This window comes from Symphalangus syndactylus, chromosome 23 (genome assembly GCF_028878055.3).
Source record: "Symphalangus syndactylus isolate Jambi chromosome 23, NHGRI_mSymSyn1-v2.1_pri, whole genome shotgun sequence".
Taxonomy (NCBI): Eukaryota; Metazoa; Chordata; class Mammalia; order Primates; family Hylobatidae; genus Symphalangus; species Symphalangus syndactylus.
Window position 1 is genome coordinate 16,747,787 of NC_072445.2, and position 27,082 is coordinate 16,774,868.

General features: G+C 49.3%; 1 protein-coding gene across 7 annotated transcripts; it reads left to right on the top strand.

Annotated features, from left to right (window-relative positions):
• The first annotated feature begins 96 nt into the window (after nt 1–96).
• Nucleotides 97–26,981, top strand: GNMT (glycine N-methyltransferase). 7 transcript variants are annotated; one of them, XM_063633131.1, is made up of 10 exons: nt 97–1,620; nt 2,205–2,310; nt 2,678–2,770; nt 5,830–6,073; nt 23,267–24,075; nt 25,322–25,449; nt 25,869–25,985; nt 26,185–26,327; nt 26,429–26,550; nt 26,636–26,981. In XM_063633131.1, the coding sequence occupies exons 5-10, from the start codon at nt 23,870–23,872 to the stop codon at nt 26,805–26,807; spliced, it is 888 nt and encodes a 295-aa protein (XP_063489201.1). In that variant the 5' UTR covers nt 97–1,620; nt 2,205–2,310; nt 2,678–2,770; nt 5,830–6,073; nt 23,267–23,869; the 3' UTR covers nt 26,808–26,981. The 7 variants fall into 7 exon arrangements, with proteins under 7 accessions (XP_063489201.1, XP_063489204.1, XP_063489203.1 ...); XM_063633134.1 differs by having other exon boundaries at nt 23,267–23,599; XM_063633133.1 differs by having other exon boundaries at nt 23,461–23,599.
• Nucleotides 26,982–27,082: the final 101 nt, after the last annotated feature.

Consider the following 27,082-nt stretch of genomic DNA (forward strand, 5'->3'; position numbering starts at 1 on the left):
GAGCCTCTTGTTCTTTCCTGCCCCTCGACTTCCAGCCCGTGGGGCTGAGGAGGGGAAGGCTAAACCCACCCACTCTTGGGAGCAGCAAGTGCTGGGAAGGCCCAGGGTTGTCTTGGGGTGAGGGGAGGCATGGGCATAGGATGAGGCCCAGGGCGGTGCACTGACCTTGCACTGCTCCCTTGAGTCCTGGATGCCTGGCTGCCCTTCCCTCCCTCCCTCTCTCCTGCTGCTGCTCTTCCCAAGGCCTCCCATTTGTTGTGTAAAGTGCAGTGTTTACCCGGCCAGCTCCCGCCCCTGCTCCTACTTCCACCTGGCCCTGACTGTTGGTCCTGAACCTTGTTCTCTGACGACCACACTTGATCACTCTGATGTTCCTAGCTGTCGTACCCGGAGTGCAGTTGGGAGGACACCCAGTTTCCAACACCACCCGGTCACACCATGTTCCTCAGGGCCAAGGGAGGAGCAGAGAGGCTGGCCTGTAGGGAGAAGGGGTGGGAAGCTCAGGCACCTCCCAGTTTGTCCTGAAGGCAGGGATCAGGGCAATTGGTAAAGTAGTGATGACAATTGTATGTATTCAAATTGTATGCTTTAACTTTTACTGTTACCACACTCTTGTGAGGTATGCTGTTAACCTCATTGTGTAGAGGAGAAAACAGGCTAGAGTCAAGTGATATGCTTGGAGTCAAGTGACCTTGGAGTCAAGGTCCTGCTGTTAAGGAGTGGTATAGCTGGGACGCAGACACTGGCGTTCAGATTACAAATCCATGGTACTTCCACTCTCCACAGCTGCCAGGGCCTCTTCCCCCAACCCCTGGCACTGACAGTGTGAGTTGTATCGAACTGGTTTGGTTTCTTGGCCTTAACCTGTCACCACCACTAAGATTCTTTTTTTTTGTCCTGTTTTGTTTTTGAGACGGAGTCTCATTCTGTTGCCCAGGCTGGAGTGCAGTGGTGCGATCTCGGCTCACTGCAACGTCTGCCTTCTGGGTTCAAGCAATTTTCTGCCTTAGCCTCTTGAGTAGCTGGGATTACAGGCGCCTGCCACCATGCTCGGCTAATTTTTTGTATTTTTAGTAGAGACGGGGTTTCACCATCTTGGCCAGGATAGTCTTGAACTCCTGACCTCGTGATCCATCCGCCTCGGCTTCCCAAAGTGTTGGGATTACAGGTGGGAGCCACTGCGCCTGGCCTAACCACCACCAAGATTCCTAAAAGGCAAATAGGAAGCAGCTGTGACTTATTGGAAGGAAAGAATGGCAGCAAGTCCTGGGGGAGCTGTGCCTGCACTAGATCTCCCGTGAGCACCCACACTGCAACTCTACCTCACACTTCCAGGCCAGGCCCAGTGGGTAGGAGGGATACACTGCTGAAGCCTCCCTGCGTCCATTGCAGCGGCTCTGGGGGCCGAACTGGGAGTGAGGGGCCCCCTCATAGCCTGGTCCCAGCCTCTCTCCCTCTACCAGGTTAGGGCAGCTAAGGCCATAGAGAGTGGAACAGAATGGAATCTGTCTCTCCTTAGGCTATTGAGGATGACGCCAGGTCCTGGGAAAATGATACTGTCTTGGTCCAGCCTCCACCTCTGCGTCTCCAGAACTGATGTTCCCCCTGTTAAAGGAGCTGGTGAGCAGTGAGATTCCAGTCTAGATGCAGGTCTTGTCCTGGACTTTGTTCTGAGCATAGAAGATGGCTGGGGGTGAGGTGGAGGGGCTGGCACCCAGGGCAGGGATCTGTTTCCTGCCCCCTGAAATGTCTAGGATTTGGTAGCCACTCTCTGATTCCCCCATTCTATCACTAACAGCATTTCAAGGCCTGGCTTGCTTCTGTCCCCAGAGCTTCATTGATTTTTTTTTTTGTTTTTTTGTTTTGTTTTGGGTCTCTTTTTTTTTTTTTTTTTTTTTGAGACAGTCTCACTCTGTTGCCCAGGTTGGAGTGCAGTGTCACAACCTCAGCTCACTGCAACCTCCGCCTCCTGGGTTCAAGTGATTCTCTGCTTCAGCCTCCCAAGTAGCTGGGATTACAGGTACCCGCCACCACACCCGGCTAATTTTTGTATTTTCAGTAGAGACAGGGTTTCGCCATGTTGGCCAGGCTGTTCTCGAACTCGACCTGAAGTGATCCACCTGCCTTGGCCTCCCAAAGTGCTGGGATTACAGGCAGGAACTACCATGGCTGGCCCTTTCCCCCACCTTTCTTTTTTGGAACAGGATCTCCCTTTGTCACCCAGGCTGGAGTGCAGTGGTGTGATCATGACTCACTGCAAGCCTCAACCTCTCAGGCGCAAGTGATCGTCCTGAATAGTTGGGACCATAGGTATGTGCCACTGTACCTGGCTAATTTAAACATTTTGTTTTTTGTATACCAGGTGTGGAGGCTCATACCTGTAATCCCAGCACTTTGGGAGACCAAGGCTGGAGGATCGCTCGAACCCAGGAGTTCGAGACTAGCCTAGGCAACATAGTGAGACCATGAGTCTAAAAAAAGAAAAAATTATTTAAATACTTTTTTATTTGTTTGCAAGAGTCTCTCTCTGTCACCCAGGCTGGAGTGCACTGGCACAATCTTGGCTCACTGCAACCTCTCCCTCCCGGGTTCAAGTGATTCTCCTGCTTCAGCCTCCTGAGTAGCTGGGGTTATAGGCACACACAACCATGTCTGGCTAATTTTTTATTTTTAATAGAGACGGGGTTTCACCATGATGGCCAGGCTGGTCTCGAGCTCCTCACCTCAGATGATCCACCCACCTCGGCCTCCCAGAGTTCTAGGATTACAGGTATGAGCCACCGTACCCGGCCAATAATTTTTTTAATTTATTTTTTGGGCCTGGTGTGGTTTCAACCTCTTATTCGGGAGGCTGAGGCAGGAGAATTGCTTGAAACCAGGAGGCGGAGGTTGCAGTGAGCCGAGATTGCACCACTGCACTCCAGCCTGGGCGACAGAGTGAAACTCCATTCCCCGCAACCAAAAAAAAAAAAAATTTGTAGCAACAGGGTCTCCACATGTTGGCCAGGCTGGTCTCAAACTCCTGGACTCAAGCAATCCTCCCATCTCGGCCTCCCAAAGTGCTGGGATTACAGGTGTGAGCCACCATGCCTGGCCTCATTGATTTTTAAAGTAGGACAAGGTAAAGATCGAACCCCCAAGCCAGGCGTGGTGGCTCACGGCTGTAATCCCAGCACTTTGGGAGGCTGAGATGGGCAGATCACCTGAGGTCAGGAGTTCGAGACTAGCCTGACCAATATCGAGAAACCCTGTCTCTACTAAAAATACAAAATTAGCTGGGCGTGGTGGTGCATGCCTGTAATACCAGCTACTTGGGAGGCTGAGGCAGGAGAATCCTTGAACCCAGGAGGTGGAGGTTGCAGTGAGCCAAGATCACACCACTTCACTCCAGCCTGGGTGACAGAGGGGGACTCCATCTAAAAAAAAACAAAAAAACAAAAAAAAACCAAAAAAACAACAAAAAAAAACTCCTTACTGAGGTGTTGGCCCAGTGGCCCAATCCCAGGCCCTGGCCCAGACTTGAGGGCAGGCAGTGTTGTCACTGCTTTGCCCTTTGACCTGTGGTTACTGCCTCCCAAGGGCCAGGCTTGTTGCATACTCACTAGCTTTCACTCAGCCCACCCAGCAGCAGCTTACACTGGCCCTGCCTAGAAAGGCGGAATGCAGGAAACCTGGCTTTCCGGGTTTTTTCTTTCCCCTTTTTTTTTTTTTTTTTTTTTGAGACGGAGTCTCGCTCTATCGCCCAGGCTGGAGTGCAGTGGCATAATCTCGGCTCACTGCAAGCTCCGCCTCCCAGGTTCGCACCATTCTCCTGCCTCAGCCTCCTGAGTAGCTGGGACTACAGGCGCCTGCCACCACGCTCAGCTAATTTTTTGTATTTTTTTTTTTTTTTTTTTTTTAGTAGTGGTGGGGTTTCACTGTGTTAGCCAGGATGGTTTCGATCTCCTGACATCGTGATCCACTTGCCTTGGCCTCCCAAAGTGCTGAGATTACAGGTGTGAGCCACCATGCCTGGCTTTTTTTTGTTGTTGTTGTTGAGACAGGGTCTCCCTCTGTTGCTCAGGCTGCAATGTCGTGGCGTGATGATGACTCAGTGCAACTTCAACCTCCCAGACTCAAGCGATCCTCCTACCTTAGCCTTCCGACTAGCTGGGACTGCAGGTGCAGAGGCGCACGCTACCATGTGCAGCTAATTTTTTCTGTTTTTTTTTTCTGCTGCTTTTTTTTTTTTTTTTTTTTTTTTGAGATGGAGTCTCGCTCTGCCACCCAGGCTGGAGTGCAGTGACGTGATCTTGGCTCACTGCAACCTCCACCTCCCGGGTTCAGGCAATTCTGTCTCAGCCTCCCGAGTAGCTGGGACTACAGGCATGTGCCACCACGCCTGGCTAATTTTTAGTAGACACAAGGTTTCACCATATTGGTCAGGCTGGTCTCAAACCTCTGACCTCAGTTGATCCATCTGCCTTGGCCTCCTAAAATGCTGGGATTACAGGCATGAGCCACCATGCCCAGCCTATTTTTTCTGTTTTTTGTTTTGTTTTGTTTTTTTTTTAATAGAGATGGGGTTTTGCCACGTTGCCCAGGCTGGTCTCACACTCCTGGGCTCAAACAGTCCTCCCACCTCGGCCTCCCAAAGTTTTGGAATTACAGGTGTGTGGCTCTGCGCCCAGCCCAGGTTTTCTTCTCCCCACCACACAAGCCTTTCCGAACTTGGGCGTTGCCTCCCACTTTCCTATACCCCTTCCTATCCATGGCTTGTTTTTGTTTTGATTCAGAATAGGCAGAAATTAATCTACCTGATATACAGAAATTCATATAGATGAATTTCTACCTGTTCTGAATCAAAACACAAGCCATGTGCAGTGCATGCCTGTAGTCCCAGCTACTTGGGAGGTGGCTTGAGAGGATTGCTTGAGCCCAGGAGTTCCAGTCCAGCCTGAGCAACACAGTGAGACCTTCATCTCTAAAAAGCGAATAAAAACAAAAAAACACCAAAACAACCAGGGTGTCTCCCATTTGCACTCCCCTTAAGTGTGGAGACTTAGGCTGATCATATCACTGCACTCCAGCGTAACAGACTGAGACCCTGTCTCAAAAAACAAAATGAAACAAAAAACCTGCTCGTAATAAAGTGTGAAATTGTAAAAAGAACCTCTGTTTTTAAAAGTTTTCTATTTGCCGGGCACGGTGGCTCAAGCCTGTAATCCCAGCACTTTGGGAGGCCGAGGCGGGCGGATCACGAGGTCAGGAGATCGAGTCTATCCTGGCTAACATGGTGAAACCCCGTCTCTACTAAAAATACAAAAAAATTAGCCGGGCGTGTTGACGGGCGCCTGTAGTCCCAGCTACTCGGGAGGCTGAGGCAGGAGAATGGCGTGAACCCGGGAGGCGGAGCTTGCAGTGAGCCGAGATCGCACCACTGCACTCTAGCCTGGGGGACAGAGCAAGACTCCGTCTCAAAAAAAAAAAAAAAAAAAGTTTTCTATTTGTAGAAATTTATAGGGCACAAGTATAATCAGGTAAGGGTACTGCCTGCACTCAAGTTAACCTGATTTCCGTCCTCCGTCAGAAGCCTCATTAGAACAAGATTCTAAACTTAACTCACCTGGATATGAGAGTCGCCTAGAATACTTCCTAAACATACAGATGTCTGGGCTTGCCTCAGACTTGCTGGGTTGAGACCTGGGAGTCTGCATGCTTAGCAAACACCTCTCACGGTCCTTAAGAGGAGGCAGCTAGAACTCACTTCACCTAGATAAACCCAGGATGTTGTCCTAAGAGGGGGCAGGACATCAGTGAATTTACATTGGGTCAATGTCTTGTCCTCAGAAACACAAACAGCAGAATGGCTCCATCTCTGTTGGAGACTTCCATCAACTAGAACCACGAGGACTGATGGACAGACCACAAGGCCAGTTTGTTCCAGTTCAATGATTAAAAGAACCACAGATGACCAGACACGGTGACTCACGCCTGTAATCCCAGCACTTTGGGAGCCCGAGGCTGGTGGATCACGAGATCAGGAGTTCGAGACCAGCCTGGCCAATATGGTGAAACCCTGTCTCTACTAAAGGTACAAAAAATTAGCCAGGCGTGGTGGTGCACGCCTGTAATCCCAGCTATTCAGGAGGCTGAGGCAGAAGAATGACTCAGGAGGCAGAGGTTGCAGTGAGCTGAGATCATGCCATTGCACTCCAGCCTGGGCAACAGGCAAGACTCTTGTCTGAAACAAAACAACAACAACGAAACATCCTCAGACAGTAAAATCTCACGAGTGCTGCATCAGGGCTTCCATATTCATTTGAAAGGGCAGGTCCTAGGAGGCAGGCTCCTCTCCTTACTTTGAGACTGCTGGGTGGCATTTCCATAGATCTTTATGCAAGTTAGGAAAAGGTGCTCTTCACACCTTTAACTTAACATCTGTCAGAAAATTGTTTTGCCGGGTGTGGGGGCTCACATCTGTAATCCCATCTCTTTGGGAGGCTGAGGCGGGTGGATCACCTGAGGTCAGGAGTTTGAGACCAGCCTGGCCAACTTGGTGAAACCCTGTCTCTACTAAAATACAAAAATTAGCCTGGTGTGGTGGCATGCGCCTGTAATCCCAGCTACTTGGGAGGCTGAGGCAGGAGAATTGCTTGAACCTCCTGCCACTGCACTCCAGCCTGGGTGACAGAGTGAGACTCTGTCTCCAAAAAAAAAAAAAAGAAAATTGTTTTAATTACATTTGTTAGAAAAAGACACTTGACTGAATGCCACTGCACTCCAGCCTGGGCGATAGAGCGAGACTCCGTCTCACAAAAAAAAAAAAAAAAGAAAAAAAAAATAAATCTATAAACCCATGAGGTTTGTCCTGTGAATGGGAGCCCCACACTCCCCTCTAGTGTGGAGACTTATGGTGTCCAGATGTTGACCGCAGCCCTGCATCACTGTAGTTCCCAAGTATCAACAAAATTCCCCTTATTTTTTGATCTTGAAAGAAAAGCCTATTTTTTATGACAGATATATGGGTCCATGCTAAGTCACTCGTTTCAATGAGATGGACCCTACTGCCAGCTCTGGTAATAGCAACATGTATTAACACCAACTGCCCGTAAGTGGAAAAGATTGCCCAAAAAAGAAAAAAAAAAAAGACATTAAAAAGCCATATTGACCGGGCATGGTGGCTCATGCCTGTAATCCCAGCACTTTGGGAGGCTGAGGTGGGCGGATCACGAGGTCAGGAGATCGAGACCATCCTGGGTAACATGGTGAAACTCCGTCTCTACTAAAAATAACCAAAAAAAAAAAAATTAGCTGGGTGTGGTGGTGGAGAATGGCGTGAACCCGGGAGGCGGATCTTGCAGTGAGCCGAGATCGCACCACTGCACTCCAGCCTGGGCGACAGAGCGAGACTCCGTCTCAAAAAAAAAAAAAGCTACAGAAAAAATGTTACTAAGGGCCGGGCACGGTGGCTCACGCCTGTAATCCCAGCACCTTGGGAGGCCGAGGTGGGTGGATCACAAGGTCAGGAGATCGAGACCATCCTGGCCAACATGGTGAAACCCCGTCTCTACTAAAAATACAAAAAATTAACTGAGCGTGGTGGCGCACGCCTATAATCCCAGCTACTGGGGAGGCTGAGGCAGAAGAATCGCTTGAACCCAGGAGGCACAGGTTGCAGTAAGCCGAGATCACACCACTGCACTCCAGCCTGGTGACAGAGTGAGACTCCGTCTCAAAAAAAAAAAAAAAAAAAAAAAAAAATGTTACTAAGAAGGTCATAAGAAAAATATATTTACTGTTTGTTGAAGTGGATCATCTTAAGGTCTTCATCCTTCTCATCTTGGGAAAAGCTGATTTTGATGTCTCAGGGTGGCAGAGATGGGAGAAAATCCACATATATGTGGGCCCACATAGTTCATCTCCATGTTGTGTGTGTGAGGGTCAATGGCGATCTGGCTTTTTTTTTTTTTTTTTGAGACGGAGTCTTGCTCTGTCTCCCAGGCTGGAGTGCAGTGGCATGTTCTCGGCTCACTGCAAGCTCCGCCTCCCGGGTTCACGCCATTCTCCTGCCTCAGCCTCCCTAGTAGCTGAGACTACAGGCGCCTGCCACCACGCCCAGCTAATTTTTTGTATTTTTAGTAGAGACAGGTTTCACCATGTTAGCCAGGATGGTCTCGATCTCCTGACCTTGTGATCCGCCCGCCTCGGCCTCGTAAAGTGCTGGGATTACAGACGTGAGCCACCGCGCCCAGCCTCTATAGCTTTAATGTAAGATTACACTATATAATACGCATACAAGGTACGTGTTATTGGCCTGGCGTGGTAGCTCACCCCTGTAATCCCAGCACTTTGGGAAGCTGAGGCGGACAGATCACCTGAGGTCAGGAGTTCAAGACTAGCCTGGCCAACATGGTGAAACCCCGTCTCTACTAAAAATACAAAAATTAGCCTATGTGCTGGTGCATACCTGTAATCCCAGCTACTCAGGAGGCTGAGGCAGAAGAATCGCTTGAACCCGGGAGGCAGGGGCTGCAGTAAGCCGAGATCACACCACTGCACTCCAGCCTGGGCAACAGTGAGACTTGGTCTGTCTCTCAAAAAAAAAGATATGTATTATCAACTTTATGTTATAGGTAAGGGTTCTGGTCCGTAGTAGGTTATTAGTAATCGAGTTTTTAGGGAGTCAGAAGTTATACATGGGGGCCAGGCACAGTGGGTCATGCCTGTAGTCCCAGCATTTTGAAAGGCTGAGGCAGGCAGATTGCTTGAACTCAGGAGTTTGAGACCAGCCTGGGCAACATGGCGAAACCCCGTCTCTACAAAAAAATAGAAAAATTAGCCAGGCACGGTGGTGCATTCCTGTGGTGTCAGCTACTTGGGAGGCTGAGATGGGAGGATCACTTGAGCACAGGAGGTGGAGGTTTCAGTGAGCTGAGATCATGCCATTGCAGCCCAGCCTGGTTAACAGAGGAAGACCCTGTCTCAAAAAAAAAAAAAAAAGTTACACATGGATTTTCAACTGTGTGGGGAGTCAGGGCCTCTAACCCCCAAGTTGTTCAAGGGTAACCTGGACTCACCAACCCAGTCTTGGTGTTTTAGATGTAATGGCGTGTGCTTCGTCACCTGTTTCAATAAGCAATGCTTAGCCTGTTATCAGGGCCTGAAATAGCATATCATATTTATGTTGAATAATAATAGCTCAGTGAACAGATCTGTGTGTACTGAAGAGATCTTACTGGAGGTTAGCACTCCTTAAAACCGCCTTTTTTTTTTTTTTCCTTTTGAGATGGAGTCTCACTCTGTCACTTAGGCTGGAGTGTAGTGGCATGATCTAGGCTTTCTGCAACCTCCACCTCCCAAGTAGCTGAGACCTACAGGCACGCACCACCATGCCTGGCTAATTTTTGTATTTTTTAGTAGAGACGGGGTTTCATCATATTGGCCAGGCTGGTCTCGAACTCCCGACTTCGTGATCCACCACCCCTCAGCCTCCCAAAGTGCTGGGATTACAGGCGTGAGCCACTGTGCCTGGCTAAAACTGCTTTTAACAGCCAGGTACAGTAGCTCACACCTGTATTCCCAGCAGTTTGGGACCAGCCTGGGCAGCATAGTGAGACCTCATCTCTACTAAAAAAAAAAAAAAAATTAGCCATGTGTGATCCCAGCTACTCAGGAGGCTGAGGTGGGAGGATCACTTGAGCCTGAGAGGTCGAGGCTGCAGTGAGCATCTGTGATCACACCACTGTACTCCAGCCTGTTTTTTGAGACCCTGTCTCAAAAAACAAAAGAAACAAAACCCTGCTTTTTTTTTTTTTGAGACGGAGTCTCGCTCCGTCGCCCAGGCTGGAGTGCAGTGGTGCGATCTTGGCTCACTGCAAGCTCCGCCTCCTGGGTTCACGCCATTCTCCTGCCTCAGCCTCCTGAGTAGCTGGGACTACAGGCGCCTGCCACCACTCCCGGCTAATTTTTTGTATTTTTAGTAGAGACGGAGTTTCACTATGTTAGCCAGGATGGTCTCGATCTCCTGACCTCGTGATCAGCCCGCCTTGGCCTCCCAAAGTGCTAGGATTACAGACTTGAGCCACTGTGCCCAGCCAAAACCCTGCTTTTAATAAAGTGTGAAATGGTGAAAAGAACCTTTTTTTTTTAAGTTTTCTATTTGTATAAATGTATAGGGCACAAGTATCGTTTTGTTACCTGCATAGAGTGTGTAGTGGTGAATTCAGGGCTTTTTGGGAGAACCTCTCTTCTTACACATCAGTGGAGTACTCACTGATAACACTAAACTTAATAATAATGTCGCCACCATTATTAGTGTTACGACCCACTGATATAGAGACCTCTTTCACACTTAACTAACAGGACTTTCTTAAAAGTCCAAAAAAGGATCTGCTTTGATAATTCTGCTAGGAGATCCAAGTGGGTGGGTGGATCTGCTAGCACCACTCCTCAAGTGTTTCAGTGTTCAGTCTGGGGTAGATCCAATTAGCAGAGAAGAGTTTTATGCAATGGCTTGGACTAGAGTTTGGAATTTGGCAGTCATCACTGGAAAAATGAATTTCTACCTGTTCTGAATCAAAACAAAAACAAGCCATGTGCAGTGCACACCTGTAGTCCCAGCTACTTGGGAAGTGACTTGAGAGGATCACTTGAGCCCAGGAGTTCCAGTCCAGCCTGAGCAACACAGTGAGACCCTCATCTCTAAAAAGCAAATAAAAATAAAAAACACCAAAACAACCAGGATGTCTCCCATTTGCAGTTATTGTATCTACATAATTCACAATTGCAGGATTTTAATGTGTCCTCAAATAGAACTTGGAGTTTGTCCAGTTACAGCCACATTCCCAAGATGAAGTCTTTTTGCAAACATGTCACACATTTGGGAATGAAGAATTTAGTCTTTTCAGCCAATTCCAAATAATGTGTCCCACATTTAAAATATCACCTGTTCTTCTTTTCTTTTTTCTTTCTTTTTTTTTTTTTTTTTTGAGATGGAGTCTCACTCTGTCACCCAGGGAAGTGCAGTGGCGTGATCTTGGCTCACTGCAACCTCCACCTCCCAGGTTCAAGTGATTCTCCTGCCTCAGCTTTCCGAGTAGCTGATTACAGGTGTGCGCCACCACACCCGGCTAATTTTTGTATTTTTAGTAGAGACAGGATTTCACCATGTTGGCCAGGCTGGACCTATTCTTATTTTCAATGAAGTCAAACAGTAAATTGATTTATATTCTGTGATCTTTTCCATGGCCCAGGGCATCTAAAATTTAGAGAGATGGCCAGGCATGGTGGTCATGCCTGTAATCCCAGTACTTTGGGAGACCAAGGCAGGTGGATTGCTTGAGCCCAGGAGTTTGAGACCAGCCTGGATAACAAAGTGAGACTGTCTTTACAAAAATAAAACTTACGGAGATGAATTAAGTAAAATAAAAAGCAGTTTTAATATATTTTAGTGGGCAGGACATGGACAATTTGTAGATGAAGGATTGCAATTATTTGGTACATTTTGGCAATAATTAAGATATAATAGATATAATTAGATACAATATTCTACCTAATGAAATATCAACGAATAATATGTAAAGAAGAGTTCAAACGTGCCAGGTGAGATGGTTTATGCCTGTAATCCCAGCACTTTGGGAGGCCGAGGCAAGAGGATTGCTTGAGCCCAGGAGTTTGAGACAAGCTTGGGTGACACAGACATACCCCCAAAAAAAAGAAAAATTAGCCAGGCATGGTGGTGCACCCCAGTAATGGCAGCTACTCAGGAGGCTGAGGTGGGAAGATCACTTGAGCCTGCAAGTTCGAGGCTGCAGTGAGCTATGATCACACCACTGTGTTCCAGCCTAGGCGACAAAGCAAGACCCTGTTTAAAAAAAAAAAAACTCAATTTTAAAAAGGAGTGACCCTACTACCTCCTCCAGCATTCCTTTCCCACACAAAGCAAATGGAAAAGAAAGTAATAATAAAGGGAAAAATAATAAACTGCCATAAGCCACTTAACATTTCAAATATTGTATATATAGCCAATCTATTTGTAGACAGTGACAAAGAAATTATTCCCGTATCATCTTGGTTATTATTCCAATTTAATATCAGTCTTCATTCTCCAGACTTTTTTTCTTTTTCTTTTTCTTTTTTTGAGGCAGAGTCTCCCTCAGTCATCCAGGCTGGAGTACAATGGCACAATCTTGGCTCACTGCAACCTCTTCCTCCTGGGTTCAAGCGATTCTTCTGCCTCAGCCTCCCAAGTAGTTGGGATTACAGGCGCCTGCCACCACGCCCAGCTAATTTTTGTCTTTTCAGTAGAGACGGTTTCACCATGTTGGCCAGGCTGGTCTCCCAACTCCTGACCTCAAGTGATCCACCCACCTCAGCCCCCAAAAGTGCTGGGATTACAGGTGTGAGCCACCGCTCCCAACCAAGAATGCACTTTTAAGGCCGGGCAAGGTGGCTCAAGCCTGTAATCCCAGCACTTTGGGAGGCGAGGCAGGTGGATCACGAGGTCAGGAGTTCGAGACCAGCCTGGCCAACATGGTGAAACGCCACCTTTACTGAAAATACAAAAAAATTAGCTGAGTGTGTTGGCGCATGCCTGTAATCCCAGCTACTTAGGAGGCTGAGGCAGGAGAATCACTTGACGGAATCCCACTCTGTCGCCCAGGCTGCAGTGCAGTGGCTTGATCTCTGCTCACTGCAACCTCTGCCGCCTCAGTTCAAGCGATTCTTGTGCCTCACCCTCCCAAGTACCTGGGACTACAGGCACGTGCCACCATGCCCAGCTAATTTTTTTGTAGTTTTAGTAGAGACAGGGCTTTGCCATGTTGGCCAGGGTGGTCTGGAACTCCTGACCTCAAGTGATCTGCCCCCTCTCGGCCTCCCAAAGTGCTGGGATTACAGGTATGAGCCACCACGCCCAGACATGATAATTAACATGAGATTAAAAAAAAAAAAAAATCTAAGGGTAGTGGAGTAAATTTTCCCCAGAATATTCTGTAAAATAAAGAGTGGATTTACTTACAATTCTCCAGTTCAGGCTTTTTTTTAGACAGAGTCTCACTCTGTCACCTAGGTTGGAGTGCAGTGGCACGATCTCAGCTCACTGCAACCTCTGCTTCCCAGATTCAAGCAAATCTCCCTGCCTTAGCCTTCTGAGTAGCTAGGATTACAGGTGCCTGCTACCATGCCCAGCTAATTTTTGTATTTTTTAGTAGAGATGATGTTTCACCATGTTGGCCAGGCTGGTCTCAAACTCCTGACCTCAGGTGATCCGTCTGCCTCAGCCTCCCAAAATACTGGGATTACAGGCATGAGCCACCATGCCCGGCCCCAATCCAGGCTTTCTAAACCTGTTGCCAAAGATGCATCTGTAGGATCAGAGTGAGCCCAAGGTTTCATTACTTGGGTATGGACAGCCCCATTTGAGGCAGTCTGTGTGCTAAAAATAAACAGTTAAGAATGATGACACATCTTTAGGGTTCTTCCAGCTCTGAGATACTATAGACAATAAAAGGGTTTGTGGAGAGGAGGCTCCTTTGTTCTAAATTCTCTAATTGACTTTCTGACGCCAGAAGAGAGATGGTCAGGGTACGGAGAGGTTGGGTGGCCATCTACCTGAATCCACTTCTGTCCAGGGTCTTATCTTTGGGAGAGAAATCTGGGAGGGGAAATTGTCTCCTCTGGTGGACATACACTAACCAAACCAAACAATGAATTTATGATGTGATGGTGAGCCATAGAATAGCAAGGACAAGGCCGGGTGTGGTGGCTCACGCCTGTAATCCCAGCACTGTGGGAGGCCGAGGTGGGCAGATCACCTGAGGTCGGGAGTTTGAGACCAGCCTGACCAACATGGTGAAACCTTGGGCTCACTCTGATCCTACAGATACAAAAAAAATTAGCCGGGCATGGTGGTGCATGCCTGTAATCCCAGCTACTCGGGAGGCTGAGGCAGGAGAATCGCTTGAACCCAGGAGGTGGAGTTCGCAGTGAGCCAAGATCAACCACAACAAGCACCCCCATTCCCGTCCCTGGACTTTGTCCGTGTGTTAACAGTGGAGGGTGTCCACGTTCTTGGCATCTTGAACAAACACTTGGACAAAATGCACAAACAAATCAAGGAAGGAATGAAGGGTTTTATTGAAAATGAGCCGGGTGCAGTGGCTCATGCCTGTAATCCCAGCACTTTGGGAGGCTGAGGCAGGCAGATCACGAGGTCAGGAGATTGAGACCATCTTGGCTAACATGGTGAAACCCCATCTCTACTAAAAATACAAAAAAATTAGCCAGGCGTGGTGGCGGGCACCTGTAGTCCCAGCTACTCTGGAGGCTGAGGCAGGAGAATGGTGTGAACCCAGGAGGTGGAGGTTGCAGTGAGCCAAGATTGTGCCACTGCACTCCAGCCTGGGCGACAGGGCGAGACTCCATCTCAAAAAAAAAAAAAAGACAATGAAAGTACACTCCACAGCCTGGGAGCGAGAATGAGCACAGGGGCTCAAAGGCCCTGTTAACAAAATTTTTGTGAGTTTAAATACCCTCTACTTGAGGAATGCCCTATGTAAATGAAGAAGATGAAGTAAAGTTAAAATTGCAAAGTTATTAACGATGTATGCCCTAAGGAGAGGATATTTCCTGTTATAGCTGAAGTGTGAATTGGCCTTATGTTACCTGCCTCCAGACCCTATTTTGCTGCCTCATCTGCCCCCTGAGATGTGATCCCCATAAATCTTTATGGGAGGCAGAGGGACAGATGGTCTTTTTTCTGTAACTGCTTCATGCTGGCTTGGGGGATGGTCCCCACCTATTAGGGATCATGGAACTCTCACCCTGCTCTGTCTAGTGGAGGCAGGGTAGCTTTTTGATGGCCAGGGGTGGTGTCATCACCTGGAACTGGCTGGAACCTTTGTTGCATGATAGCTGAAGCTTGATGGTCTCTAGGCAAGAAGAAATGAATTTGGTTAAAACATTTAATGGGAACTGCAGGGGGTGGATACCTATGCTGTTAGAAATGTTTGTTATATCGACCAGGCGCAGTGGCTTACGCCTGTAATCCCAGCACTTTGGGAGGCCGAGGCGGGCGGATCACGAGGTCAGGAGTTCCAGATCAGCCTGGCCAACATAGTGAAACCCTGTCTCTACTAAATAGAAAAAAATTAGCCGGGCGGGGTGGCGCAAGCCTGTAATCCTAGCTACTCAGGAGGCTGAGGCAGGAGAATTGCTTGAACCTGGGAGGTGGAGGTTGCAGTGAGCTGAGATTGAGCCACTGCACTCCAGTCTGGGGGCGAGGGAGTGAGACTCCGTCTCAGAGGAAAAAAAAAGGAAAGGTTTGTCATAGAGATTTGCGGGAGAAAAAAACAAAACCTGGTCTGTTTTAGAATCTATGTGTTTTCCTTAAAGTCCTAGCATGAGTGACTCCATTTTGGTTTGGTTTGTTGAGGCCTAGTGCATGAGCCTAGTCCAAAACAGTGGCCTCCCATAATTTTGTTTAAAAAATTCCCCCTTTTTGGTTAGGCTGTCATTTAAGTGAGAGTGTGACCAAGCCTTAGGGCCTTAGCGCCACTCTCAGTTACCATCATTTTGGGTTTCCTATCTCAGCACATCATTTATAGCTTACTGTGTCCTTATGGTTACACATTTTTTTAGCTCCTGTTATTCCAGTTGAAGAGAGACCATTTGACATTCTAGAGATAGCTGCACGCAAGCATTTAAAACCTTTTGAGAGAATACAGCACACCAGGGAGACTATTATTATGACTATTGGGAGGATGATACCAAGAGTTTGGAGTATGCTCCTTACCCAGGTTCCCCATAAACCAAACCACCTAAAATCACATAGATCAAAGAATGAGCTAGATAGAGTTTACTCATGGCCGGGCGTGGTGGCTCACGTCTGTAATCCCAGCACTTTGGGAGGCCGAGGCGGGCAGATCACCTGAGGTTGGGAGTTTGGGACCAGCCTGAGCAACATGGAGAAACCCCATCTCTACTAAAAATACAAAATTAGCCAGGCGTGGTGGTGCATGCCTGTAGTCCCAGCTACTTGGGAGGCTGAGGCAGGAGAATCGCTTGAACCCGGGAGGCAGAGGTTGCAGTGAGCCGAGATCGTGCCATTGCACTCCAGCCTGGGCAACAAGAGCAAAATTCCGTCTCAAAAAAAAAAAAAAGTTTACTCACTTGGCTAAGCAGTCTCTTTGTTAATCCCCTACCACTAAATTTCTATAGTCTTCATGTGATGTATTTCTCCATAGGCCACAAGTGCCAGCAGCTGCACAGATACTTCTCTGTTTAGCCAATTGTATCATAACTTTCACAAGAGAATTAAAAGTCTATTGCATAACTGTAGCCTTTACAGTAGAATTTGCTATAGAACCCATCATGAGGGATACTTTTTTTTTTTTTTTTTGAGATGAAGTTTCACTCTTGTTGCCCAGGCTGGAGTGCAATGGCACCATCTTGGCTCACTGCAACCTCTCCCTCCTGGGTTCAAGCGATTCTCATGCCTCAGCCTCCCAAGTAGCTGGGATTACAGGTGCCAACACCATGCCCAGCTAATTTTTATGTATATATTTTTTAGTAGAGATGAGGTTTCACCACATTGGCTAGGCTGGTCTCAACCTCCTGACTTCAGGCGATCCGCCTGCCTTGACCTCCCAAAGTGCTGGGATTACAGGCGTGAGCACCGTGCCCAGTCCCATTAAAGTTTTTTACCTGCACTGGGCCTTCATTTTTTATCTATTAAAGTATAAAGTTATCCATGTATAAGGTTGGCTGCAAACTACTTCACAAATAAAAGTACATCCCATTAGTGCACATAACAGATGCCTTTTCCACTTTTATTGTTCATAGAGGCACAAGCAAGAACAAATATTCAAAGATAAGAGTTTTATGACAGTAGAAGTCTTAATCTGTGAATTTGGGAAAAGCTTATTCACATCAAAGATGCCATCCTCGGCCAGGCGCGGTGGCTCATGCCTGTGCTCCCAGCACTTTGGGAGGCTGAGGCGGGCGGATCACCTGAGGTCAGGAGTTAGATAAGAGCTTGGCCAACATGGTGAAACCCCGTCTCTACTAAAAATATACAAATTAGCCGGGTGTGGTGACGAGCACCTGTATACTCGGGAGGCTGAGGTAGGAGAATCGCTATTATAAAAAGTAGAGGTTCCTCTTCAAAGACTTTCCTCCCCATCTAATTAGGAATAAATAGTAACTTCTCTTAGAAGCAAAATTTATTCAAAGACCTGTGGTAACATTGTTAAATATCTGCTAGCCATAATAAAGAAATCAATGTACTTTATGTTCTTAGCTCCCACAATTTAGCCTAAATATTTGCCCTGGCATGCTTATACTGGTCCAAGCAAACATTAGGTGATAGCCTGTTCCTCATCCTTATTTGAAGGTGTTTTTACCTTTCTCAGCATTCCACAAGTTACTTCCTCCTTCCTTTGTTCTCCTCTGCCTTTGCCTCTTTTAAAAGTTCTAAGTTGCTAGCCAATCGGGAAAAATACAAAATGTGATGTCGCGTTCCAGCCAGTGGAAACTGGACACAGCAGTAGGGTGGACGCGTCAGGTTATAAATGACCCTGTCTCCTTTGTTCAGTGTACTCTCATGGCAAAACTGCTGGCGAGGGTACCCTTTCTGCAAAAAGTAAAAATGGCCTTGCTGAGGAAATTGAATTTATGTTCAAGTGCTATTTCTTTACAGCACCGGGGAACAAGCATTTCTTTTTTATTTTTTATTTATTTATTTTTTTGAGATGGAGTCTCGCTCTGTCACCCAGGTTGGAGTGCAGTGGCGCGATCTCGGCTCACTGCAAGCTCCCGGGTTCACGCATTCTCCTGCCTCAGCCTCTCCGAGTAGCTGGGACTACAGACGCTCGCCACCACGCCCGGCTAATTTTTTTGTATTTTTAGTAGAGACGGGGTTTCACCATGGTCTCGATCTCCTGACTTCGTGATCCGCCCGTCTCGGCCTCCCAAAGTGCTGGGATTACAAGCGTGAGCCACCGCGCCCGGCCTTTATTTTTTTTAAATTAATTAATTAATTTATTTTTTTGAGATGAAGTCTTGCTCTGTCACCCAGGCTGGAGTGCAGTGGCACGATCTCAGCTCAGTGCAAGCTCCGCCTCCTGGGTTCACACCATTCTCCTGCCTCAGCCTCCTGAGTAGCTGGGATAACAGGCGCGTGCCACTACGCCCGGCTAAATTTTTTTTTTTTTTTTTTTGTATTTTTAGTAGAGACGGAGTTTCACCGTGTTAGCCAGGATGGTCTCAATCCCCTGACCTCATGATCTGTCTGTCTCGGCCTCCCAAAGTGTTAGGATTACAGGCGTGAGCCACTGTGCCCGGCCAATTTTTTTTTTTGAGACAGAGTTTCATTCTTGTTGCCCAGGCTGGAGTGCAATGGCGTGATCTCGGTTCACCGCAACTTCCCCCTCGCAGGTTCAAGCGATTCTCCTGCCTCAGCCTCCTGAGTAGCTAGGATTACAGACGTGCCACTATGCCCAGCTAATTTTTTGCATTTTTAGTAGAGACGGGGTTTCTCCATGTTGGTCAGGCTGGTCTCGAACTCCCGACCTTAGGTGATCTGCCTACCTCGGCCTCCCAAAGTGCTGGGATTACAGGCGTGAGCCACCATGCCCAGCCTCCAGGGAACAAGCATTTCTAACAACCTGAACCCAGGAGGCGGAGTTTGCAGTGCGCTGAGATGGCACCACTCATTCCAGCCTGGGCGACAGAGGGAGACTCCATCTGAAAAAACAAAAACTAAACCATATGTAAAACAAACATTGTTTTGGTCCAGAAAGATTGGACAACTGGAGGAGGCTTGGGGGCTTTCAGATCACAGGTGGGAGACAAACGGTTGTGTTCTTTTGAGTTTCTGATTGGTCTCTCCAAAGGAAACAATCAGATACGCATTTATCTCAGTGGAGGCAGGCTCTCCCCAAGCTCTTAGCTTGAATTAACGCTGACATTTTAAAATATCTAGCAAAGACAAACATAAAATTTAGACAAAACCTATGCTGACAGATCTGAAGGCCTTTTTATTTTTATTCCCCCAATTTTAAAGCTGGCTAGTTTAGTAAAGTTATACTTTTTTTTTTTTTTTTTTTTTGAGACGGAGTCTCGCTCTGTCGCCCAGGCTGGAGTGCAGTGGCGCAATCTCGGCTCACTGCAAGCTCCGCCTCCCGGGTTCACGCCATTCTCCTGTCTCAGCCTCTCCAAGTAGCTGGGACTACAGGAGGTGCCCACCACCACGCCCGGCTAATTTTTTGTATTTTTTAGTAGAGATGGGGTTTCACCGTGGTCTTGGTCTTGATCTCCTGACCTCGTGATCCGCCCGCCCCGGCCTCCCAAAGTGCTGGGATTACAAGCGTGAGCCACCGCGCCCGGCCTAGTAAAGTTATACTTAAGTGGACTTGAAAATTGCTTAGACGTATTTACTTAATTACTTAAGCCCTTTTTTTTTTTTTTTTTTTTTTTTGGAGACAAGACTCGCTCTGTCGCCCAGGCTGGAGTGCAGTGGCATGACCTTGGCTCACTGCAACCTCTACCTCCTGAGTTCAAGCAATTCTCCTGCTTCAGTCTCCCGAGTAGTTGGGATTACAGGCGCCCACCACCACGCCCGGCTAATTTTTGTATTTTTAGTAGAGACAGGATTTCGCCATGTTGGTCAGGCTGGTCTCGAATTCCCTAGCTCGTGATCCACCTCAGCCTCCCAAAGTACTGGGATTACAGGTGTGAGCCACTGCGCCTGGCTGAGCCCTCTTTTACTTATAAGTCAATTTGGTAGACACAACATATAGCAGTAAGTGTACATATAAGTAAATACATCTAGACATGTATACGCACACATAAACGATGACCTGGAACGTTAGCCATGAGATGGCAGTACAAGCTTGAAGGTTTTACTTTGCCCTAGTGGATAATCCAAGGAAGGCTGTGAACCAAAATTTTGGGTAAAGCAGTCTCCATGGCAGTTTTATTTATGTTTATATTTATTTAGTTTTTTAGACAGAGTTTCTCTCGTTGCCCAGGCTGGAGTGCAATGGCGCAATCTTGGTTCATCGCAACCTCTGCCTCCCAGATTCAAGTGATTCTCCTGCCTCAGCCTCTCAAATAGCTGGGATTACAGGCATGCACCACCATGCCCAGCTGATTTTGTATTTTTAGTAGAGATGGGGTTTCTCCGTGTTGGTCAGGCTAGTCTTGAACTCTCGACCTCAGGTGGTCCTCCTGCCTCAGCCTCCCAAAGTGTTGGGATTACAGGTGTGAGCCACCGTGCCTGGCCAAAGTAGTTTGATTGATTGATTGATTTTTGTTTTGAGACGGAGTCTTGCTCTGTTGCCCAGGCTGGAGTGCAGTGGCGCAATCTTAGCTCACTGCAACCTCTGCCTCTGCCACCCAGGTTCAAGCGATTCTCCTGGCTCAGCCTCCCAAGTAGCTGGGATTGCGGGCACGTGCCATCATGCCTGGCTAATTTTTGTATTTTTAGTAGAGACAGGGTTTTAGCATCTTGGCCAGGCTGATCTTGAACTCCTGACCACGTGATCCACCTGTCTTGGCTTCCCAAAGTTCTGGACAGTTTGATTTTTAAAGGCTAAACCTCCCCAGGCTCCAAGGAGCACTGGGGACAAACAGTACCAAAGGAGAGCATCAACCGTTAACCAGGCCCCCTGCTCAGAACAGTAGCACAGACTGGGCGCCATGGCTCACGCCTGTAATCCCAGCACTTTGGGAGGCCGAGGTGGGCGGATCACGAGGTCAGGAGATCGAGACCATCCTGGCTAACATTGTGAAACCCCATCTCTACTAAAAATACAAAAAAAATAGCCGTGTGTGGTGGCGAGCGCCTGTAGTCCCAGCTACTCGGGAGGCTGAGGCAGGAGAATGGCGTGAACCCAGGAGGTGGAGCTTGCAGTGAGCCGAGATCGCGCCACTGCACTCTAGCCTGGGTGACAGAGCGAGACTCCGTCTCAAAAAAAAGAAGAAAGAACAGTAGCACAAAAGCCTGGATGCATGCAATGGCATCCCACTTTCCCATTAGACAGTAAACTTCAGATTCTAAACAATTTGGGGGCCAAGCAGCATAGCAACTGTGAGAAAATTCTAAGGAGAGTGTTTTTTTTGTTTGTTTTTGAGATGGAGTCTAGCTCTGTCAGGCTGGAGTGCAGTGGCGCAATCTCGGCTCATTGCAACCTCTGCCTTCTGGGTTCAAGCGATTCTCCTGCCTCAGCCTCCTGAGTAGGTGGGACTACAGGCGTGTGCCACCACACCTGGCTAATTTTTGTATTTTTAGGAGAGCCGGGGTTTCACCATGTTAGCCAGGATGGTCTCTATCTCCTGACCTCGTGATCCGCCTGCCTCGGCCTCCCAAAGTGCTGGGATGACAGGTGTGAGCCACTGCACCCAGCCCAGGAGGGTTTAATACTAGACCTCAAAACCCCGGCCAAGGGCATCCCCTTTGGCGAGTTTGAGGTCCCAAGGAGCAGGACCAACAGAGCGTCCCACTGGGGGGTCCAATCTTAGAGCTCCAGACGTCTCTGATGTTACTTAGATGGGCACTGGTGTCACTTTGCTTGCGTTCCCTCCAGAACCTGCTATGAACTAAGTGTAGTAAGAGCTGGATGCGGGTGGGCCCTTTTGTTCCATAGCCAGTAGAGTTTGATAAGGGAAGAATTTAGCATAAGAAAAGAAGGTTTAAATCCCCTGAAACAAGTGCGAGTTTGCTCGGAGCTGCACTGCAGGTAGGATTCAGGTACCAAGTGAGGAAATGTTTAAAAAAAAAAAAAAAAGTCCTTACCCCTTCAGGGCAGGGCGATTATTCCCATTTGTTCCTAGGCCTTAAGGCAATACTGGGGACTGACCCCAGCCAATTGGCCTCAATTTCCAAGGTGCTGCTAGGAAATAGCCGCTCTAAGACTGAAAAAGAAAGAGGAAAAAAAATAAAAAAGACCCAGATTCCTTAAGCGAACCGTGCAGTGGCAGTTAGGTTTCTCCATATGGAAACCCCTAGTTTCACTGGCTATGACCAGAAACCTGCAGTTGCAGGCCGGGTGCGGTGGCTCACACCTGTCATCCCAGCACTTTGGGAGGCCGAGGCGGGTGGATCACGAGGTCAAGAGTTTGAGACCAGCCTGACCAACATGGTGAAACCCTGCCTCTTCTAAAAATACAAAAATTAGCCATGCGTGGTGGCGCGCACCTGTAATCCCAGCTACTCAGGAGGCTGAGGCAGGAGAATTGCTTGAATCTGGGAGGCAGAGGTTGCAGTGAGCTGAGATTGAGCCACGGCACTCCGGCCTGGCGACAGAGTGAGACTCTGTCTCAAAAAAAAACAAAAAGAAAAAAAACAAAAAAACCTGCAGTTGCTTCCATGTTTAGGCGCTGCCCACCAAGGGTCCCAAGTTGGAAAGGAAGGAGGAGAGAGAGAGAGAGGCAGAGAGAGAGAAGCGCGAGAGCGCCCCTGTAATTGAGCAGAAAGGAAAGGGAGAAAAATGAATCCCAAACTTTGGGCTTACCTCTTTCTGCTGGCTGGCTCGCCAAAATATGTTAACGGTAGGGGTGTCCAGGTTCTTGGCATCTTGAACAAACAGTTGGACAAAATGCACAAACAAAGCAAGAAAGGAATGAAGGATTTTATTGAAAATGAAAGTACACTCCACAGTGTGGGAGTGAGCATGAGCACAGGGGCTCAAACGCCCTGTTACAGAGTTATTGTGAGTTTAAATACCCTCTACTTGTGGTACGCCCTATGTAAATGAAGAGGATGAAGTAAAGTTACAAAGTTATTAATGGTGGGCATACGCCCTATGGAGAGGATATTTCCCATTATAACTGAAGTGTGAATTGGCCTTATATTCCCTGTCTCTAGACCCTATTTTCCTGCCTCCTGTGAAAGCAGAGGGATTTTTTTTTGTTTTTTGTTTTTTGAGACGGAGTCTTGCTGTGTTGCCCAGGCTGGAGTACAGTGGTGCGCTCGACTCACTGCAACTTCCACCTTCCTGGGTTCAAGCGATTCTCCTGGCTCAGCCTCCCGAGTAGCTGGGACTACAGGCGGGTGTCACCATGGCCCGGCTAATTTTTCTGTATTTTTAGTACAGACGTGTTAGCCAGGTTTCACCGCGTTACCCAGGATGGGCTCGAACTCTGGTCCTCAGGTGATCCACTGGTCTTGGCCTCCCAAAGGGTGGGATTACAGGCGTGAGCCACCGCGCCTGGCCAGGAGAGAGGCTTTAGAAGGGTTCTCAGTGGTCCAGAAATTGGAAGCAAGGCCCAACTTACACCTTAGGAGGCTCAGGGAAAAGCCTGATGGTCACCTACACGACAGAGGCACATCGGCCTCCAGATGGGCGGGGAGCATTCTTCCAGCCTGGCTCCGCCCCTGGGCTTCGGTGGACAGACCAGCTTTACCTCCAGAGACTCCCGTCTTCCCTGCACCGGCTGACTAGACCTACACACTTCGGCTGCACATTCTTTGTTTAGATATGCTGATGCCTGCCTTCGCTGGGAACTGTCCAGTCCTGCCTGCCTGGTGCTCAGCTCTGTGGATCTCAGCGGATGGAGTCGCAATCTCATTGCTCCCGCCTTTCCTGGCCCCTCTCGCCTTCTCCTCGAGACCCAGGTTAAGTGGGCAGAGGGCTCCGAGGGTCCCCTCCCGCCGTGGGATTGCTCAGAGGGCTGGGTCCGCAGGCTGGCTAAAAGGACCTAGCCCAGGATTGGGAGGCAGCGCCCTCCCCGCAGCTGGACAGACTCCAAAGCTGGACACGCCCAAAGCCCAGCAGGGGCGTGTCCGCGCGCTCACCTGCCATTGGCTAGGTGGGGCCGTCGGCTGCCAGCAGTGCTTGTGCTTTAAGTGCGGAGCGGGTGGCTGCGGAGCCAGGCGCTGCGCAGGATGGTGGACAGCGTGTACCGGACCCGCTCCCTGGGGGTGGCAGCCGAAGGGCTCCCGGACCAGTATGCGGACGGCGAAGCGGCTCGTGTGTGGCAGCTGTACATCGGGGACACCCGCAGCCGCACCGCCGAATACAAGGCATGGCTGCTCGGGCTGCTGCGACAGCACGGCTGCCAGCGGGTGCTCGACGTGGCCTGTGGCACCGGGTAAGCCCAGGCGGGGCCGGGGGCGTTGCATGAGATCGGGGTCTGGCTCAGCCTGTACCGCGCGGCCGCAGAACCACAGGGCCCCGGGCACGTCAAGGCGGCCTTTGCCAGCCTGGAACGGGTGGGACACGAGGGCCAGGAGCAGGTACCTGCCCGGCAGAACAGGCACTGCGAGTGCCCCTTGAGGCCAGGGGTCCGGGTAGCGGTGCGCAGGGAGAGGCCCCGGAGAAGGGAGACTGAGTGTGAGTGAGGGTGTGGGCAGAAAAAGTGAGCGTTCCTGAGGCTTTGGAGCCAGAGCCACAGACTGCAAATATTCCTCCTGTGATGGCCTTGGGCAGTGTTAACAGTTAACATTGCTCAACATTCGCATCTGCCAAGCCCAGTGCTAGGAGCTTTTGATAAATCAGTTTTTCAAACCGTCACAAAGCCCCATGAAGTTAAGCAGTGATATTCTCTCATTTACTACTGGGGAAGTAAGGCCTCAGCAAAGTAAAAGTCCCTCATACATCATCCAGTGAAAAGGAGCTAACAGGCCCGGGGCCCGGGTTGGTTAAGGTCTGTCCTGTGCTCTATTTTTCTTTCTTTTTTTTTTTTTTTTTTGAGACGGAGTCGTGCTCTATCGCCCAGGCTGGAGTGCAGTGGCTCGATCTCGGCTCACTGCAAGCTCCGCCTCCTGAGTTCACGCCATTCTCTTGCCTCAGCCTCCCGAGTAGCTGGGACTAACTACAGGCGCCCGCCACCATGCCCAGCTAATTTTTTGTATTTTTAGTAGAGACAGGGTTTCGCCGTGTTAGCTAGGATGGTCTTGATCTCCTGACCTCGTGATCCGCCCTCCTCGGCCTCTCAAAGTGCTGGGATTACAGGCATGAGCCACTGCGCCTGGACTTGTCCTATGCTCTAAACCACCATGTTCTACTGCCTTTTGCGTACACGTATTTTAACTTCGAGGAGCCTCAGCTTGTCTGTCTCTCAAATGGGAATGACACTATTTACCTCTCAGGATTGCCATGAGAATTAATGCATATTTGTAGAGTGCCTGGATCTGAAGAGGTGCTTTTAAAAAAAAAAGTTGCCTTGTGGTGATAGGAAACAGATTTGTGAGGTCAGTGGAGAGGGCCTGGGGAGAGGAGGCAGAGGAATGGACTCTGAGAAGTGGAGACAAAAGTGTCTGGTGCAGGGTCTCCTCCTGGCCCTCCCAGGCTCCCCTGACTGCCTCTCTCTGCCTCTCCTCGCTGGCCCTACTCAGGGTGGACTCTATTATGCTGGTGGAAGAGGGCTTCAGTGTGACGAGTGTGGATGCCAGTGACAAGATGCTGAAGTATGCGCTCAAGGAGCGCTGGAACCGGCGGCACGAGCCCGCCTTCGACAAATGGGGTATGCAGGTCTAGCCAGGTACCCCCAGCCCAGTCACCAGGAACACTGTTCATTCTGCCTGGGGCTCCTTTAAGTGGCGGCGGGGGTGGAGTGTTGTGTTTTCCTCGGGGAGACAGAAAAATTACTGTCATTTCTCTGAAAAGCAAGTCTTAAGCTCCAGAATGAGACACCGGGTGTGAAGAGCTGGTTTTAACTGTGTTTGTGGCATTTGTCCCTCCCCTCAAAGAAAAACCCATAAGCACAGAGCCCTCCTTCCCAACCAGGGTTCCTTCTCCCTTGATCCCTTTTCTCCTCCCCCTAACTGAACAGGGAGCTTGTGTGTCTTAAGAAGAAACCCAGGCAGGACTGCACTTGGTGGAGGTGGCTGCTACTGGTACCATCGTGCCTCCCTGATTCCTCTTTCCCTTCCTGACCCCCAGTCATCGAAGAAGCCAACTGGATGACTCTGGACAAAGATGTGCCCCAGTCAGCAGAGGGTGGCTTTGATGCTGTCATCTGCCTTGGAAACAGTTTCGCTCACTTGCCAGACTGCAAAGGTGAGAGAGAGTGTGGCTTTGGGCATGGCCTCCGCCTTGAGGCCCCCTTCCACAGAGTTCTGGGCACCTGCTCTCCTGCCAAAGCAAAGCAGACTCTCTGCCTTGGCTCTGGCACCCCTGAGGAGGGGAGAGATGGGAGGGAGACTGGTGCTGGGGGCCCTGAGCAGATGGAGCCTTTCTGCCCCTGCCTGGAGCTCAGGGGACCAGAGTGAGCACCGGCTGGCGCTGAAAAACATAGCGAGCATGGTGCGGGCAGGGGGCCTGCTGGTCATTGATCATCGCAACTACGACCACATCCTCAGCACAGGCTGTGCACCCCCAGGGAAGAACATCTACTATAAGGTGGGGCCCTCTGGGGTGGGGGTGGGGGTGGGGTGGAGGGAGGGTCCAGTGGCCCCAAGGTGGGTTACAGAGGCTAATGAAGGCTGCCCCACCACCTACAGAGTGACTTGACCAAGGACGTCACAACATCAGTGCTGACAGTGAACAACAAGGCCCACATGGTGACCCTGGACTATACAGTGCAGGTGCCGGGGGCTGGCCAGGATGGCTCTCCTGGCTTGAGGTACCACTTGGCTCAGTGGGGGTGAGGTGGTAGTTGGGGGTGCTGAGGTCAGCAGTCCTCATGGTTGCTGGGGGCTCTGTTACAGTAAGTTCCGGCTCTCCTACTATCCACACTGTCTGGCATCCTTCACGAAGTTGCTCCAAGCAGCCTTCGGGGGCAAGTGCCAGCACAGCGTCCTGGGTGACTTCAAGCCTTACAAGCCAGGCCAAGCCTACGTTCCCTGCTACTTCATCCATGTACTCAAGAGGACAGACTGAGTGTGGCCTCAGCTCCCACAAGCCTCCACCCAGGCACTGCTAGGCTGTGTCTGGAAGATGGGGACCAGCAGCCCCACACCAGGGCCAACCTCTAGAGCAGACTACAGCTGGGGTGCAGGGATGTGGGTTCCACAGATGGAAGGCTAAACAATATAGTCTTTTTCAGTTCCTGCATGCCTAGTGTTTATGTCAGAAGGATCAGGCTCCCATGATGCCCACCACCCCACCCTCTCCCAGGGCTTATTCCTCCCACAACCCTGCTCTCTCTCACTCCA

Bases quoted from the DNA above. Each gene is read 5' to 3' on its own strand.
- GNMT (XM_063633129.1), top strand. From the start codon at position 1,254: ATGGCAGCAAGTCCTGGGGGAGCTGTGCCTGCACTAGATCTCCC. The intron at 1,621-2,677 runs GTGAGCAGTGAG...TATTTTTAATAG, and splicing joins TCCCCCTGTTAAAGGAGCTG to AGACGGGGTTTCACCATGAT. The intron at 23,600-25,321 runs GTTAAGTGGGCA...GGCCCTACTCAG, and splicing joins GCCTTCTCCTCGAGACCCAG to GGTGGACTCTATTATGCTGG.